Raw genomic sequence first — 18,782 nt, 5'->3', positions numbered from 1 at the left:
TGACTGACTGACTGACCCACTAAGGCTGAGGAATGACCTACGTAGCTCGTGCCTGACTTATCCTGGACTGAGGATGTACAATGGGGTCACGGCATACGACAAATATCATCCTACTGGGTTCTACAACTGTACAAATGATGCACTTCTGATGATGAGCCATCTTGTCACCATGCACTTAGTGCAGAGTGCATGTGACATTCCCTCCTGATTAGCTTGGCGGCAGGTTCATGGCTTCCAAGTAGTCCGCCAATAACTGGGGGTACTCCTGGAAGAACTCTTCGTCGAGCCATACGGCTTCGTGGGTGCCTCGATCTCGGAACTTCGTATAGAACTGACGAATCCGTCGACCGGAACCATGCTTCCATCGATGAAGAAGGATCTGCTCAGGCTCAATAACTTCTGCCTCGTCTACCACGTCTGGCTGCTGTTCATCTGAAACATCAAACACTTCTGGACCAACATATGGTTTTAGCCAAGAAACATGGAAAACATCATGCATTGTCCAACTGGCAGGCAACTTTAACTTCATTGAGACATCACTTATCTTCTTAACTATTGGAAAAGGGCCAAAACTACGGAAAGAAAGCTTGGGACAACGTTTGCCCACTTGTTTCAATCTCTGCTTCATGATACGCAAATAGACCCAATCCCCTTCCTTGAAGTGGACATCTCGTCTAGATTTATTTGCCTGTCTGCTATATGCTTCCTGAGCTTTGGTCAAGCGGTCTTTGACTGACTCAATGATCTCGGAAAATGCTTCCGTGGTTTTATTAGCCTCTAAAGATGGAGATACCATTCTCGTCAAAAGAGAAGAAAAACGGCGACCAAAGGCTGCTTCATATGGAGTCCGTCCGACACTGGATGAATGCGTGTCGTTCAAGATAGCTTGGACCAACGGAAGATAGTGCTCCCATTTGGACTGCTGGTCATGACAATATGACTTGAGGACATCAAAGGCCAATTGATTATAAATTTCTGTCTGGCCATCTGTCTGGGGATGGAATGCACTAGACAACTGCAACTTAGTTCCAAAGTTTTCAAATAATGCCCTCCAGAAATGCGAGGTAAACTTGGAATCTCTGTCTGATGTTATGGTGCTAGGCAAACCACAAATTGGATAGCAATGCTTGAGAAACAGACGGGCTACGTCCTCGGCTGTGGCCGTATGCTTGCATGGGATGAGCATGCAGAACTTACTAAAGCGATCCACAATGGTAAAACACTGAGTGTTACGGGATCCAGTGGATGCTGGTAGAGGCCCTACAAAGTCCATAGATATGTCGATAAAAGGTCCGTCGGGGATAGGCAAAGGTTGAAGTAAACCTGCCTTCTTTGAATGGGGAACCTTGACTTTTTGACAAATCTTACAGGCTTGTACATGTGCATAGACATCATGCCTCATCTTTGGCCAATAAAAGGACCGTTCTAATTTCTCGAGGGTACTGTTGATACCCCTATGTCCTCCAACTAAGGAGTCATGGGCATCATGGAGAAGAGCGGAACGCTTTTCTCGAGTAACACAGAGACGGTTCTTGTAGAACAACCAACCGTTCTGTATTGAATAGTGGCCAGGCTCAGAAGTGAGGGCCAAACTATACTGAGTACCAAACTCAGGGGAGTCGACATATTGGTCTTTCATACTATCCAAGTCCTTCTCCGTGATTTCGAGAATGGTAGCTTCTTGGACTGCCTGGATGCTGGACTTTCGACTGAGAGCATCTGCTACTGGGTTATGCTTACCAGGGATGTATTCAATCATACCTCCAAACTGTTGGAAGATTTGACTCCACCTGGCCTGTCGATCACTCCACTGGGCACTTGGCATAGTCTGAAGCCACTTAAGTGCTTGGTGGTCTGTTTTCACTGTGAAAGCCTGTCCATAAAGAAAAGGCTTCCAATGTTTGAGCGCTGTGATCACACCCAAAAGCTCTTTGTCATATACCGAATAATTCTTTTCGGCGACATCCAACTTTCTGCTGTAATATGCCACGGGTCTATTGTCCTGCTGGAGGACTGCACCTATGGCTACATTGCTGGCATCGGTGATGACCTCGAAAGGTTCGTCCCATGATGCTAACTTTAATACAGGAGCTTCTGAGGCAGCTTTCTGGAGTGCACGGAATGCATCAAGTGCCTTACCTGTAACTGAGACTTTCTGCTTGCGAGTCTTCACCCCCTTGAGCAAGTCGGTAAGAGGTGCTGCAAGGTTGGAAAACTGATGCACATGGGTACTATAGGCCTGACAAAGACCTACGAATGAACGGATTTCTTGGGCGGTCTTAGGAATATCCCAATCTAAGATCTCCTGAACCTTTGATGGGTCCAGTCTAATCCCATCGGAACCGATGATGTAGCCCAAATACTGAACTTCTTTAACACCAAAGATAGACTTTTTGGCGTTTATGTAGAGCTGATTATCTCGCAAAAGTTGCAAGACTTTCTCCACATCTTTCTCATGCTGCTCCGCAGTGGCTGAGAAGACTAGTATGTCATCAAGGAATATGAAAACACACTTCCCAATGTGGACTGCGAAAATCCTAGACATCATCTTATTGAACGTTGCGGGTGCATTTGTAAGCCCAAAAGGCATGACTACGAACTCGTAGTGACCACGCTCTGTCCTGAAAGCTGTTTTTGGAATGTCAGGTTCAAAAATGCGGACCTAATGGTAACCACTCTTGAGGTCGATCTTAGTGAAAAATTTAGCACCGTCTAGACGCTCCAAAATGTACTCTATCCTGGGCATAGGAAACTTGTTCTTGATAGTGAGTTTGTTTAATGCCCTGTAGTTTACACAAAGGCGTGCAGACTTGTCCTTCTTTTGGACAAATAGGATAGGTGCAGCAAATGGGGAGGAAGAAGGCCGAATGAATCCGGCTCGGAGAAGCTCAGATAACTGCTTTTCCAACTCGCCCTCTAAAGTCTTGGAAAGACGATAGGGAAACCTGCTAGGAGGGTCTGATCCAGGGACCAAATCAATGTGATGGTCCTCAAGGCGAGAGGGTGGGAGACTGGGTGGGAGATCGTCCCTAAGCATAATGTCCTGGTGTTTGGATAGGAGGTCTGCTAACTGAGGGACTGAAGATGTAAGGGATGCTACTAATGAGGGAGGGGCTGTTTGAGCACGAACATAAAGAAGTGCTCCTTCTGCTCCCTTGCGGATAGCTCGTCGGGCCTGGAGATGCGAAATCAATGGGATGCCAAGAATGCTTCTATCCCCACGAATCATAACAGGCTCAGGAAAACCTTTACAAATAGTAAAAGTGTCCTGCCCCCAATCGGGAATAGGCTCATACTGACGGAACCACTGAATTCCTAAAATCATGTCACACCCTAACAGAGGGGAGACGATGAAATCTCGTTGAAATGAGGCCTTTTGAACTTCAAAGGCAAACTGCTGTGCCTTCTGGGAAATGTGGGTGCGAAGACCAGGTGTAAACCTGTCCACATCCAGATGATATGGGACTAAAGTGCAGTTCAATTTATTAGCCAACTGGGGAGAGATGGCGTCTTCAGAACTACCCATATCGAAAAGGACTACAAACTGTCGGCCCTGGGCAGAGCCATAAGCTCGGATAAGGCTCTTCTGAGCAGCATCGCTCTCACCCTCCTGCTTAGCATCAAATACCACGGATGGTATAGGGTGCATGGAAGGTAAAAGTTGAACTGCATTTGAGGTAGTAGGCGGGGCTGGAGGAGCTGGGGAAGCTGTGGCAACTGTGGCAGAAGGAGCTTTGGCAGCTTGTGCCGCTTGCCATTTGTGGCAATCCTTCTTACCATGCCCTATAATATGACAGAAAAAACATCTATTTTCTGACTGGTACTTCTTTTGCTCCTCCGGAGGAAGATAACCTCCAGTAATGCCTGCTTTAGCCTTTTCATCAGGGGTTTTCTTAGGTGCTTTATCCTTCTTACCCCCTGAACTAGAGCTATTACTGCTGTCCTTCTTAGCATCTTTAGAAGATGCGTTACCTTTCCCTGACTGTGCAGCTGATTGCTGCTGCTGGGGTTTGGTACTGGACTGAGATGTCTGCTTGGGCTTGCCCCCGTTGAGCTTCATTTCTTCGTTCTGAGCGAGAGTCAGAGCCCGGTCATAAGTACTTGGTTCAAAGTTACGAACTGTGAACCGAATGTTGGAGTCCAATCCACGAATGAATTGCTCCATCTTGGCCTGCTCAGATAACCCTAACTGCTGTGCTAAAGTAATAACCTTACCGGAAAACTGAAGCACTGGGGAACCGTTCTGTCTGAGTCCATAGAACTCGTCTTTCAGACCGGTCATGTACTGGGGCGGGAGAAATCTGGTCTTCAGGTCATGGACAAAGATGTCCCAGTCAAAGGCTGTGACACCTGTGGCCTGGTCAGTATGAATACTAGACCAATGCTGCCACCAAGTGACTGCCTCACCAGTGAGATGGGGAGCCGCTAAGTGGACTTTGTCTTGTGGGTCTGTGATCCTAGCTAATATGAGCATTAAATTGATGAACAAATTGATTAACTGAAGAATGATCACACTTACCATCATACTCGCTGAAATTCGGTTGACTGCGAATGATGGTGGTTGCTGCTGCGGGATGCTGGCTGGTGACACCTATGACTGGGGAGACTGAGGAAAGCTGCTGATACCTCAAGTGTATGGCCTCCTTTTCCCGTTGGTGTTCGAGTAGCATACGTTCTCGATCAAGCTCACGTTGGTGTTCCCGAGCGGCGAGTTCAGCCTGACGCCGGTCTTCGTCGATCCTGCGTTGGGCTTCCTCATAGTCCCGTCTTTCTTCTTTTTCTCTTCTCCTTCGGGCCTCGTCCTCTCTCCTTTGTTGTTCCATCTGAAAGAAGAGGGAGATGTAGTCGATCTTGCTCGCGCGCTGAAGCTCCCGCCTCCACCCTGCTTGCGCACCATCGCTCCCCCCCCTCCTCGCGCCTTCTTCCTTCCGCCCCCCGCTTGCTCCCCCCCTCTGCTCGCCGCTGCGCCCCCCCTCTCCTCTCACGCTACTGCGCCGCCCCCCCCTCCTTCCTCGCCGCTGCGCCTCCCCCCCCTCTTCGCCTGTTCGCCATCCCCCCCCCGCTTCCGCCTGTTCGCCATCCCCCCCCCCCCGCTGCCGCCTGCTCCCCCCCGCTACCGCCTGCTCGCCTTCCCCCCCGCCTCTTCGCCTCCTCTCGCCCGCCTCCATTCAGCAGCGCCCCCCCCCCCCCCCTCCTTCTCGCGTTGTCGCCGCCCCCCCCCCCTCCCTCCTCTGTCGTGCTGCTTTTCACCCCTTGGGGGTTTTTTATTTTTTTCCCCTCATCGTCATCCGTCTTTCCGCCTCTTGGTGTGCAGCCCGCTTCTTGCAGGTTTTCCGCTTTCGCCTCGCCTTCGCTTGAGCTTCAGACTCTGATGGAGACTCCTCCCGCCTCGCCTCAGAGAAACTCTTCCGCAGCCCCCTCGCCCGCCCCCGAGGTCATCCCCATCAGGCTTTCTCTTTCGCCGGAAGAGGAAGCGAGCCTCACCGCAGAGGTGGAACGCCTTCAGGCTCACTCCACCATCTGCCGTATAGTCGGCACTCGCCCCAGCAGAGGGGAGATCAGGGATCTACTTCAAGCTCGCCTTCTTGCAGATGTGGGCAAGATCCTGGATGTACAGCTCTTGGGCCGGGGACATTATCAGATCGAGTTCGAGGCCGCCCAGAGCGTTGCCAAGGTCCTTGCCATGAGTCCTCTGGATATCAGGGGTGCTCGGGCTTTTTTCAGGCCTTGGCAGCATGGATTTGACCCAGCTGCGGCGGAGCAGGGAGAGCGCCTCTTCCATATTACAGTTTGTTTCCCTGGTCTCCGCCGGGAGTATCTTCCGCTCCTCTCCAGGCTCGGAGCATTGGTGGGCTCGGTTCTTGAGACGGGCCCCTCAGCAGCTTCAGTGGTGGCCAGAGCAGCGGGGCTACCTTCGGTCAGAGTGTTGGTATCTGACATCTCCTCCCTTCCTAAGGTCATTCAGCTACCTAGGATAGGGGGGGGGTGGATAGATCAGAGAGTGGAGTTCTCGGGGCTCCCGAACCAGTGCTTCATTTGCAGGCAGGTCGGTCATTTGGCCAAGGCCTGCCCTCGCAGGAGACCTCGGCCCCCACCACAGCAGCAGGCCACGGATGGCCCGCCCACAGATTCGGCTCGGCAGGCTGCCTCAGGGACACCTGCTCAGGCCACAGAGACCTCGGAGTGGCAGCCTGGACAGGGGCGCCGTCGAGGGAGACAGCCACAGCAGCACGCCCAGGTACCGCTGCAGCAGCAGCCACAGTCTCAGCCTCACTGGGTTCCCGTGAGGAACAGATTTGCTCCCCTTCAGGAGGAGACCCCTGCAGCGACCGAGGACCAGGAGATGCCAGCTCCCCCTCCTTCACCTCCCCCACACCCATCCCCTCCCACCGCCTCGCTTCCACCATCGCCTCCTCCCGCCCCCGCTCCGGTCTCGGCAGCGGCTCCCTCTCCTCCTCCCTCGCCTCCCCCTCCTCCCCCTCCGCCCGCCTCGCCTTCCCGGGAGGTCCTGGCAGCTCCCTGGCGCTCACCTGCAGTCCGGAGGGCGCTGAGCACTGACCTCGCTCGAGCACCACAGAGGAGACCTATGCCGATTAGGGCCTCACGGATTTCATCTATCCGCAGTCGGCTGAGTCGCCTCGGCATTCGTCAGCGCTCGGCGGCGTTTGATTATACCTTCACACGGCTTTTTGGAGCAGAGGGCCCCCATGAGCCAGCACCCATCCGAGTGCATGTAGTGATACCTCCGGCCCGCGGGGAGGAGGCACTAGACTCAGCGGTGGCCTTCTCATTCCCTCTATGTGGACCTTGTGACCGGGAGTGGACTCTAGAGCTCGCTCTCAGCACGTTGAAGGCTCAGGCAGTTGAGTTTTCTCATCACATGAGCGATTTGGAGGTTACAGATGTGCTAGGCCGACTTTGGGAGTTGGCTCATTTTGTCTTGGATCCCGGGAGTGTGGATACATCCGGGATTCGGCATTTGGTCGTGCGCATAGTTGCAGATCTGGCACGCGACCCAGGATATGTGAGTATTCACGAGGTTACTATGTCAGAGCAGGAGGCAGTCGCCATGGGTCACAGCCACTGGCGTCTGATCCGGGATTCTTGCAGTACACCGGGTGGGCAGACTCGCAGCCGTTCGGATGGGGACTACTCTCCATCCAAGCCGCTTGCGAAGGCCCGCCGCACGGCTGAGACAGCCCCCACCTCAGTATGACATCCATGAGGATCATCTCATGGAATGTACAGGGCCTTGGCGGAGCACACTTTATACGCTATCGAGGCTGCTTGAGGCAGGAGCTACAGAGATGCCTGGTTGGTGGCAGCATTGACATTCTGATGATGCAGGAGCACCACTTGGGTGAGAGCAGGATCCGGAGATATGGTTCGGTGATGCCTGGTAGATGGGACACTTTCTGGTCTGCAGGGTTTGGTCCTTTGGGTGGACAGGGAGGAGTATGCATGGTTATTGCAGATGCATGGCGGCAGGCCATTGTGGATCGAGGGATCATTGTGCCTGGTAGAGCACAGTATGTCATTCTGAGGATGCATGATGAGCTATTGGGTGTGCTCAACATCTATGCGCCCAATCATGCTAGTGCCAGAGCAGAGTTCTGGACTCAGGTTACAGATGCATTGCCAGAGGCCGCACATTGGTGTGTTGGGGGAGACTTCAACATGCTTGAGGACCCGGCAGATAGGGTGGGAGGCAGTCATGTTACAGTGCACGGCACGGAGCTTGCAGCTTGGGACCGGTTTTGTATGACTCTGAGGATCACTGATGCATGGCAGCATGGGGCTTTCTCCCGGTCTCAGGACAGTCTTAGTTTCTCTCGGTCGGATCGCCGGCAGGGAGGGACTAATCTATCTCGGATTGATCGCTTTTATGTGGGCGATTGGTTGGGGGAGCGAGGGGGCTCCGTCGGCATTCTTGCTGGCACCTCATTTTCAGATCATGCGCCAGTTATACTGACTTTGGAGGAGGGGACACGGGAGCCCAGCTTGCAGTTGAGGATCCCAGAGAGGGTACTTGCAGACCCCAGTCTCGCTGAGGACATTGAGAGGATCTGGCATGATAGTCAGTGCTCTGACCAGGATGCAGCGGGCCAGTGTGCCCAGGGACTCATTGATCTTAGCTCTTTTCTTCACGCTGCAGCTTTGACACGACTGGGAGAGATTCGCGAGCGGGAGCAACGGCTGAGACGCAGCCTTGCTTCGCTACAGCGCCTTCAGGAGCAGCAGCCTGCATGTGAGTGGGTGGCGTCCCAGCTGAGCCATGCACGCCAGGAGGTTAGAGAGGCAGAGGAGCAGAGACATGAGTTTTACTATCGTCGTCAGGCCTCTCAGTGGACACAGCTTGGTGATAGAGTGACTGGGGAGTTTTTTGAGATCACTGGACCCCGTCATGCGCGAGCAGGGGTTCGCCAGCTTGGTAGACCGGATGGATCGATAGCTACTGAGCTCGGGGAGATCAGAGCCATTGCCACTGCTTTTTATCGTGACTTGCTTTCAGCGGAGCCAGCCACTGAGGATCGAGATGTATGCAGACAGACTGTGTGGGCCCATGTGCAGAGGAGGGTCACAGACCATATGCGCACAGTTCTAGGTGCGCCTTTGTCAGAGATTGAGCTTGCCGAGGCCTTGAGGGTCCTGCCGCGACATAGTTGCCCAGGGGAGGACGGACTGACGCCGGCCTTTTTTATGCGCTATTGGGACCTTTTGGGGCCAGGCCTCCGCAGGGGCTTTCAGCATGTTTTGGACACTGGGATGATGCCGCAGAGCTTTTCCGAGGGCTTGATCTATCTTATCCCCAAGGGAGAGGGAGTATCAGATGATATTCGGCATTGGAGGCCTATTACGATCCTCAATACTGTCTACAAGGTCTTGGCAAAGGCCTTGAGTTTGAGGATCCAGCCCTTCCTGGGGGAGTTGATTCATGCTACTCAGACAGGATTTGTCAAGGAGCGCAGTATCCTTGACAACATCTTTACTTTCTGGGAGGCGACGGCCCGAGCTAGGTTTCTTGGCGAGGACTTGGTCGTGATGCTTCTCGATTTTGAGAAGGCATACGATAGAGTTGATTGGGGATTCTTAGAGGGCACTATGCTACGCCTGGGCTTTGAGCCAGGATGGATCAGAGGGGTGGCAGCTTTGTACTCCACAGCTCGCAGCCAGGTGCTGATTGCAGGAGGTCGGGGGCCGAGTTTTGAGCTGACCAGATCAGTCCGTCAGGGGTGTCCTCTTGCCCCTTTCCTTTTTCTCTTCTTTGCGGAGGCTATGAGTATGTATTTGACGGCAGAGGAGGTTGGTTTGAGAGGACTTCAGCTCCCAGTCCGGGGGGAGGATTTGCTTGATGCTGAGTTTGCAGACGACACGGGCTTATTTTTGCATGGCCAAGAGGCCAATCTTATTCGGGCAGAGCAGTCGCTCCAGGTCTTTTGTGCAGCTTCGGGAGCATTGATCAATTGGCGCAAGACAGTGGCCTTTTGGATCAGTAGTGCTCCCACTCCGACATGGAGTCCGGACCCCGGCTTTAGATGGATTCCTCCCGGCACAGCAGTGCGGTACTTGGGATGCCAGATTGGCCTTGATTTGTCACCTGAGCAGCAGATTGCCCCGCTTCTTCTGAGCATTCGGAAGAAGCTATTGTATTGGAGTACAGCTCGACTATCCTTGGCTGGGAGGGTGGTGGTGGCAAATCAGGTGCTGTTAGCGACTATGTGGTACATTACGTCTTGCTGGATTTTCTCGAGCTCTTGCATCAGCCAGGTACAGAGGCTGATCAGGAACTTTCTGTGGTCTGGGAGGGACGGTCAGCCAGCTCGGGCAAAGGTTGCATGGGCAGTTATTACACTTCCGCTGGCTCAGGGCGGTTTGGGCATTATAGATCCAGTCGATCAGAGTAGAGCCTTATTGGGGAAGCTTATTGTTCGGGGGTTGCTTCCAGGCGCTGAGCCTTGGAAAGAGCTCCTCTTGCAGCGACTGCAGGCCCGGGCGCCTCCTGCAGGGGGTACTTGGGCACCAGAGATTCGCTGGATATTCATAGAGATGAGGAGGACAGGCCTCAGTAGAGGATGGGAGGACAGATTTGCTTTGAGTATCCTGAGAGCTTGGGAGCTGCTGAGACCGGGGCTCTCTCAGCGGCCTCCGTCTTGTGTTGAGGAGCGGGCCAGGCAGCCGCTTATCTGGAGCCCAGCGGTTCGTACAGAGCAGGGTCATATGCTGGGTTCTCGGCCTCGTCTAGCCTGGGGACCTTTAGCGGCAGGCCCAGCTCGTAGTTTTGGAGACTGGCAGGCTTTCTGCAGTCTACCAGAGGAGACCCAGGTGGAGAGGCTGAGTCACTTCAGAGGGGGGTTGATTATGAGGGATGATATTCAGGAGGCACTTACAGAGGAGTGGTTCACACCTCTCGAGCCAGTGGCCCCACGGTGGATGGGAGCCTTTACACAGTTGGAGATCCTGATTGCTGTCAGAGCTAGCACTGAGGATGGCAGATGCCTCTATTATGAGATTCAGGATGAGGGCCGACTCCAGAGAGTGGAGGTGGAGTCGCCTTTGGTTGCAGAGTGCACCTTTCAGAGGATTCGGGTAGTGGCTGCCGCTTCTCGGAAGTGGCATATTGACCCCGACCCTGCTGACGTGCTCCCGGATTGGCGTATATGGGCATATGCAGCGCGCCCCTTGGCCCGGCTACAGTGGGACCCCGGAGAGTACGAGTGGCATGATCCTTATGCATCCCTTGAGGCCACAGAGATCACCTTTTTCCAGTATACTGTTCGGCTGGGACGGCATATTTTGACGGCGAGGAGGACGGTTTCTCCAGCGGCAGCGGGGCATTGGCGATTGCAGGGACTATCACAGGAGTTCCTGGAGGATTTCTGGGCTCGGCTTTGGGCTAGTCGACAGGCCCGCAGAATCTCGGCTTTTCAGTGGCTGGTCGCCCACAGGGGTTCAGCAGTTGGCACTTGGCTTGTTTACAGCGGTCTTCCGGCGGCCTGCGTCCGATGCGGCCACCCTATGGAGACACAGAGACATTGCCTTTGGGACTGCCCTCAGGCACAGCAGATTTGGCTGCGGATGCTGCGTATTCTGGCCCCCCTCTCTCCAGAGGGTATGTTTACGTGGGGTGCCGCTGCTTGGTCGACTTCGTCAGGGCCTGCTATGGGCTATGAGATGGAGCAGGGCAGTCAGGCCATCAGATTTATTAGGGGCCAGCCTCGACTGATTCCGGCACCGGATTTCTCGTCCGCCAGCTGGACACAGGAGAGGGATTTACGATGGGAGCTCCTCAGCAGCCTCACCATCTGGTTCACCTGGAGGGCCCGGTGTTTTACGGCCTTTGAGGGGAGATTAGAGCCACCAGCAGAGACTGTTCGGGGGATTTGGCAGGAGTTGATCCACACCCTGCGAGGACAGTACGACAGCATCCGGGGAGACTCGGATGAGGCGATTTTACGGCGCCAGGCCTTCCATACCACTTGGCGCTGTGGTCCGTTCTACACCCTTCACACGGGATCCCCCCGTTGGCACTACAGGCCAACTGTTTGGCTCTTTCCCCCCCCCATTGTATGATTTAGCCGCTCAGTCCGTTAGACTGATGCTTGTATTTTGCAGCACCCAGGGAGAGTCTCCCGGGCTGCCTTGATGTACTCACTGCTCCTCTCTCTGTTAGGAGCAGGAGAGATCTCTTTTGTAGCCCTACGGGCGTTTTTTTTTACATAACTAATGAAAGGATCTTTTCTCGGAAAAAAAAAAAGAAAAAAAAAAGAAAAAAAAAAAAAGAGGGAGATGTAGTCGGGTGCTGCTGGAGGTGTAGAAGGACGTGCTGCTGCTGCCTCCAAGAGTTGGAGACGCTCCATGAGTAGCTGGTTCTGAGCTCTTAGAAGAGCTATGGTGTCTGCTGTAGGCGGAAGAGCAAGGTCTCCTTCGAGGGAGACGTCTTCCGGCTGATGAGTACTCTCTCCTGTAGACATGATGCTGAAGTCGGTGGTCGTGCCGGAACGCAATCTAACCATCCGAGGATGCCCCCACGCTAGGATACGGTGTGTGTGGACTATCTGAATCTGATACCAATGTGATATGCAGCGGAAGTCTTTGTATTGGTTGATCCTGTCACACAATATGCTCACACCGTCTTCTGTATCCTGAGTTTCGTGAGTTTAGCAATCCATTTCATTTACTTCAAACTTTAAAGAGATGAGAGAGAGATATGAACACTGTACACCAGATTGGGTCCCGAATTACCCACTGAAGGGCCCCCTATCCCGATAACGAGATAGTATTTGCTTTATTACTTTAGAGAGAATGACTTTGGACTGTAGATAAGCCAAACGCAAGATCTCGGAGGATCGGAGTATGGCTGATCTGTACACTGCTGTAGAAACACCTCAATGACTTGATCTTGAGCCTATGCACTCCTCCCAAGGGCATGAGGAAGGGCTGCACACCTGAGGCTCAAAGAAGAAGAAGGTGGACTGTTCTACACACTGTTAGAATGCTGAAAACACATATGAATGTTGAGTTACCTTCACCAGATGACTGCTGAATGTGTTGATGATGCACAGAATGCTGGACACTGATGCAAACAACTGTTTCAATGCTGGAAACTGTTGTAAACTGTTGCTTCAAGGCTGGCTTCTGCTGTGGACAGAAACGCAGGTCTGTGGAGGATGCTGTGGACTGAAACGCAGCAGCAACAGGTGATTTCAGGGCTGCTACTGTATGGCTGGAGCAAAACGCAGCACTTCTGTACTGCTGGATCAGAAAACGCAGGTAAAAACAGGCTGCAATCTGCTGGATTCAGGCGTGGAACTATGCTGAGGAGTATGCTGAATCTATGGCATGAACTGATGCTGAATTCAGGCTGATTAGAGGCTGAGGACAAACACCTAGGGCTGGACTGAAGCTATGGTTCTCAAGGGCTGGAGAAGAAAGCTTATGGGCACTAGGGCATGGATTAGTCTTATGCTGAGAGCAAGAGAGAGAGGAGAGCTCTTAGCACAATGAAGACTGAATGAGCAAAAGAGACTCTAGGCAAGCCTATTTATACTAACTGGAGGTTGGTCATTTAATAAAGTTAATATTTATAAATGCCCAATAATGCAAATAATGATAAATAAATACTAATAAATATGGGAAAAATACCAGATAAATCCCAGTAAATTCCCTAAGGCTTTGGGGATGTTCTAAATGATGCACAGGCATATGTATGCATGTTATGCAAGATGCAGAGTGCTTTCTGATGCAAACCCTAAGGCTTCTACTGACTCTACATGCATGAATGATTCTCTCCAAGTGGGTTAAGGGACTTGACTGACTGACTGACCCACTAAGGCTGAGGAATGACCTACGTAGCTCGTGCCTGACTTATCCTGGACTGAGGATGTACAATGGGGTCACGGCATACGACAAATATCATCCTACTGGGTTCTACAACTGTACAAATGATGCACTTCTGATGATGAGCCATCTTGTCACCATGCACTAAGTGCAGAGTGCATGTGACATATGGTGTGGTGTGCAGGCATTTAAAAACAGGGTGGCCAGCTTAAAAACAAGGATCCCTTCAGTAATGAAGCGGGAGCACCATGCCACCCCACCAAGTGGGTAGGCAGTCAGTGAAGTTCCAGTTTTGGACTGTCATAACAGTCCCTTTCACATTTGAAGAACTGCCAGAGAGATCGGAGATCTTGCACATATATGGAAGGCTGTCCACACTGATTGAAGGTACTTTACTTTGATGACTATTTGAAGGCTTTGGGAAGACCCTCGGATAGACTTGCCAATCAAGGGGACCGCACATGGGTTATACCAGTTGTAGAGCAAAGGTATGGACTACAGAAAGTTATGTAAGTACTTACCTACAATCATACAATCAGACTTTAGATTGCCATAGCATTCTTACCATCATTGAAGCTGTTTGCCAAGCCCATGAGAGCTCTGGAGAACGAGGTTGGCTGTTTGGCAAGCCTGCGAGAGGTTTGAATAGCCAGGAAATGTTGTGAAGAGTGATAAGTCTCCCTCTCACCAAGGATTTTCCTGTGACACAAGATCTCTTACTTGGTGGCTCACCGTCAAGGGGACCTAAGAGTACTTCAGCATCAACATCTTGCTTGATCATTGTATTCAGTGCAAAGTTGCATCTGGAAATCTGGTGATGCGGTGATCACCCACAAAGCTTGTAATACAAATATTCCTTTTGGTAATAAAATACCTATAGGGGGGGGTCAACCCATCTTCAACCCCCAATGTGTTGTTGGTCTTGGTATTTGGTGGCATTTCATTTGTTATTAGGCTTGGTACTTTATGGAATTCCATTTGTGGTTTAATTGTGTTATTAATTAAGTTAAAAGTAAGGTGCTCCAAGATCCATCCATGCTCCCCATTACACACGCAGAAAGGCAAATCATCAAGAAGAGTTTTTGTACCTGCAACCACCCCTTTCACATTCAACTCCTTTGCCAACTTCTCAACAAAATCATGAGGGCTTAGAGAGCGCACTTTTGCAAATTCCAAATGATACTCTTGGGGAGCATTGCCACCACAAACTACTGCCCACAGGGACATGACCCGCTTTCGATCACATGAAGCAACGATCGGTAACCTGTAACATCAATTTATGTGTTGGCAAACCATAGGTAGTACATCAATTTAAACCCCAAGGATAGAAGAACTAAAAAGAACACTATGAACATACTTCAAAAAGAAATGCTACACAAAACCAGAATCCATCTAGATTGCTCAACAAATTTACACACACTGGTATTGAATTTGTGTGCCATGGATCTCCTATGGAGTGGTGTCTGGGATTTGGATTGAAAGCTGCCCAAGCATGCACAAAACCCCCGCTGAGGAATCATCACGGAGACCCTCTCAATGTCCACCCACAGACAGGCTGATTACCGGCAGCCCAATGCCTGAATGATTGGCGTTCGAAAAAAAGAACCTACAGAGGTCATTATAAAGAGGCAAAAAAATGGCTTTGCCGCCTTGCAAGTTTAATTGGACCTGCCAACAGATTCTTAGCTGTAAAGGAAGGGATTTCTCCTCTGATTTATTTCTCCAGTTCATTCCTTATTCGAGCTTACGAGACTTCCACTCAAGAGTAGCCAACCAGCAAACTTGGCAGCCCAACAAGTGTTGCAAAGCTTTCACAGTTCATATCCAGCCTTCAGCTGCAGCCAGCAAAAGTGCCTGCATCTCAAGCGGGCAGTCTACCTTTGCTCCTACCACATTAAACAACTACTTCACAGACAAGATGGCATCCCAAGGGGAATTAAGTGCTCGAGATGGAGGCTGGATTGGGTTAGTGGGGCGAACAGGGCTGCTTGCAATGCACAAAGAGTGGTTTGTAAGCCCAACGTAGCGTGACAGATGCAACCATGTGTACGAGAGATATAGAGAGAGAGAGAGAAGGGGCAGAGAGAGATGGGAATAGGGGTTTCACATGGTACACCACGCTGAACGGAGAACAAGACCCGCCCCCTCTTCAGGAATTTATTTCACGAACAATCCACGGGCTTTTCCAAGCCAGGACCAATACAACAAATGAATACAATATCAAACAAAAGTGTCGATGTCGAGGTCAGCCTGAGGTCGATGTCGAGGCACAAGATAACTGATGCCGAGCTCACCACGAGGATCATAGTCACTAGAAACATTTTGGGGGTTTTTGACGTTTCGGGGTTTTTGGGGTTTCGGGGCAAAACGTTTCGGCCTTTGGCTAAGAAATGCCAAGGTTTCGGTTTTTTTTATATATAATTTTGCATTGCTAAAGTTCCAAACAATAGGAACTTTTAACATTTTGATTTTTTTTTTTTTTGAGAAACCAAAGTTAGGAGTTTCTGAAACGTTTCAAAACGTTTCTTGCGTTTCGGGGCTTCTCACTCCAGAAACGCGTTTTCATGTGACTATGACGAGGATGACCCACGAGACACGCGTTTTCATGTGACTATGGCGAGGATGACCCACGAGACCCTAAATCCAATGTTAGAATCAAACCGATGTTCCCAAATATCCACAAGGCTCTTCTACACTCAGTCCAAAAAAAGGTAATCTTAGGTGTGCTTTACACCAAAATAATGAGAAAGTGTCTTCCACCAAGTAACTCCCCTCCTCCTTGGGGGTTTAGATAGGCTGGTGATGCTCAAGCAATACACAAGGTGGAGATAGGTGCTGCAAACAGAGGCGGCGCAGGGCGGCAGCGATGCTCACCGAGCAGACAGAGGCGCTGGTGGTGGTGGCGCTGCTGTCAGTGTGGCGGTTGGCTCTGTTTAGGTGTGCAGGCAACATTTGGTGGCAGTTACGTGAGTGACTGCTGATTGGTGGCTCACGGCAGTGGTGCAGGTGCACAAGAAGGTGCAGAGAAGAGCGGCACTGCTGCAGTGCAAGTGGTGGTGCAACAAGGCAGAGGCGGCACTAAGGGCTGAAGCGGCGCACTGGGTGGTGAAGTTGCTACAGTAGGCAGAGCGGCGAAGCGGCCAAGAAGTAGGTGAAGCTGGCGCAGAGTCAACATTTCTTCTCTGGGTAGAGGCGACGCAACTTATTGGAGGTGCAGAAGTTACAACAGGAGACGGAGCCACCAGAAAATGGGCTCTGCAGAGGTGTTGCCGCCGGCAGAGGTGGAGACGGAGCCACCAAAAAATGGGCTCTGCAGAGGTGTTGCCGCCGGCAGAGGTGGAGGAGTTGGGTGGCGTGAGGAAGTAGAGAGGAAAGATCGTAAAGGTGAAGGTTCTTCACAAATTCTCCCTCAAGATTCTCCACAAGTCTTCTATGCCTCACCAAGAGGATACATGCTTCTTATAAAATGGGGGAAAGTCCATGCTTTTGCCCGGTTTTTGTTTTTCCTCTTGCTTTGTTTTATTTTTCTTGCTTTTGCTTTACTTTCTTGCTTTTGCTTTGCCTCTTTGCTTTTTCTTTATTAAATATTAATAATATTCAAAGTTGTTGATTTGAGCTTTTACAATCTTCAAGGCCTCGCTTTTTGGCCCTAGAGCTGCTTTTTGAAAAAGCGGCTTTTAACTTTTTGATCCAGTTCGATGTCCTCTTTCCAATGGCGCCCTCAGCTTTTTGGTCAACAAAGTTTGACTTTTGCTTTTTGACCAAGACTGATGCTTTTTCCAATGCCAGCATTAGGAACCTTGTTTCCATGTGTCCATCATCATGTCCATGTGTCCAAGCATGAGTTCTATCATGTGAAAAGAGCTTGGAGGACCAAATAGTTACATTCCCTCTCTCTTATATCACAGTTGTCCTCAACTGTGGGATGCATATGATCGTGGTACTAGCCCCATCTGGTACTCTTGTGCATCTAGTCTTTCCTTATATATGTGGTGCCTTCTGCTCCTCTGGCAGCATTTTTATGCCTTTCTTTGACCAATGTCCTTGTTCTTGATGGTACATGTCCTTCATAGCCTGTCATATGTGTTAGATATAATAAATGGATACTCACCTTCTACAAAAACTAGACATAAGCTAGTCAACAAATAAGTATGCATCATTCGTGTCTACTGGGTATTCCAGGTATTGGCCAGGTAGTCTGGATCCCAGTGGACTATCACATGCCATAAATCCAAGCATTGTCCATGTAACTCGCGGCAAGTGCCCGGGGAACTAGGGCCTTTTACACACTTGTTGATACCATCAATGCATGTTAAAACACTTAAACATGGCCACAGCCTTAACACATATCCATCATCACTTTGCATAAAACATAAAGCTGGACAAAACATCCACAAATGCTGAAAATGGAGCTTGCACGTGTGACACCGCATAGAGGCCGGAATGGGCCGACCCCCCCTTGGAGTATTTTATTACCCAAGGAGAATAATATCATGTACAAGCTTTGAGGGCCTTACTCTCCCCACGGGAGATGCCGGATTATCCATATACAAATGCCATAACACAGCCCAACACGAGGCAACCAAGCCGGAACATAGGCTGTAGAAATGCCGAGCCAACAATATAATCCATATACCTCCGTGTGGGTACTGATTCTTCCCCAAAAACCACGGGTCTTCATGCAATAGAAAGGATACAGCAAGTACAACTCTCCATTCAGCCGGTACAACAGGTACAATGGCTAGAATAGCTGGTACAATGGTTGGTACAACCGGTACGGTGGCTGGTACAGTAGATACAGCAAGTACAAAAGTTGGTACAGCCGATACAATGGGTGGTACAGTAGGTACAATGGCTGGTACAGCCGGTATGGTGGCTAGTATAGCAGGTACAGCAAGTACAAAAGCTGGTACAATGGGTGGTACAGCAAGTACAGAAGCTGATATAGCTAGTACAAGGATTGGTACAACAAGTACAAATGCTGGTACAACAAGTACAATGGCTAGAAATCATAATAAATGATTAAATACCCTTGCCTTCAGTATTTCCTCGCGATGGAAGCCTCCAAAACAGTCCCCAACAGCCGGTATTCTTCATGGGCAACCTTCAAGAGAGAGAGAAGGAGAGTAGCCATCATTAGGGCAGCCTTCAACGGTGGTAGAGGCTAGTGTGCAGCAAGAGAGCCTCCATTAATGAAGAGAGAGGGCTCCAATTTATAGATTTGGGCCTCCCATGAGCTAAAATGGCAAGAGAAGGCTACGATGACAAGTGGAGAGCTACACAATAGCTGAAGTGACAAGTGTGAGGCCACTTGTCTCACTTTGATCCACTTTCTAACAAGTGTCAAGCCACTTGTCTCGCTTTGGTCCACTTTCTTGCCACATGTCCCAATCTAAGAGATGGGTCCTTTCATAAACTTTCTCTCTCAAAATATCCCAACTCGT

General features: G+C 50.6%; 1 protein-coding gene across 4 annotated transcripts in view; it reads right to left on the bottom strand.

The window, feature by feature from the left end:
• The window catches only part of LOC147613415 (FAD synthetase 2, chloroplastic-like), a 92,979-nt gene that overhangs the window by 18,661 nt on the left and 55,536 nt on the right, over positions 1 to 18,782 (bottom strand). For all 4 annotated transcript variants that reach the window (XM_086781347.1, XM_086781345.1, XM_086781346.1 and 1 more), the window contains one exon: positions 14,427 to 14,602. In XM_086781347.1, coding sequence (XP_086637473.1) covers positions 14,427 to 14,602 — 176 coding nt within the window. The remainder of the gene's footprint in view (positions 1 to 14,426; positions 14,603 to 18,782) is intronic.

The sequence above is a fragment of the Cibotium barometz genome, chromosome 43, assembly GCF_041138505.1.
Source record: "Cibotium barometz isolate CiBa-2024 chromosome 43, ASM4113850v1, whole genome shotgun sequence".
Taxonomy (NCBI): domain Eukaryota; kingdom Viridiplantae; phylum Streptophyta; class Polypodiopsida; order Cyatheales; family Cibotiaceae; genus Cibotium; species Cibotium barometz.
Note: the sequence above shows the minus strand (reverse complement) of the source record. Positions and strands in the feature narration are given on the sequence as shown.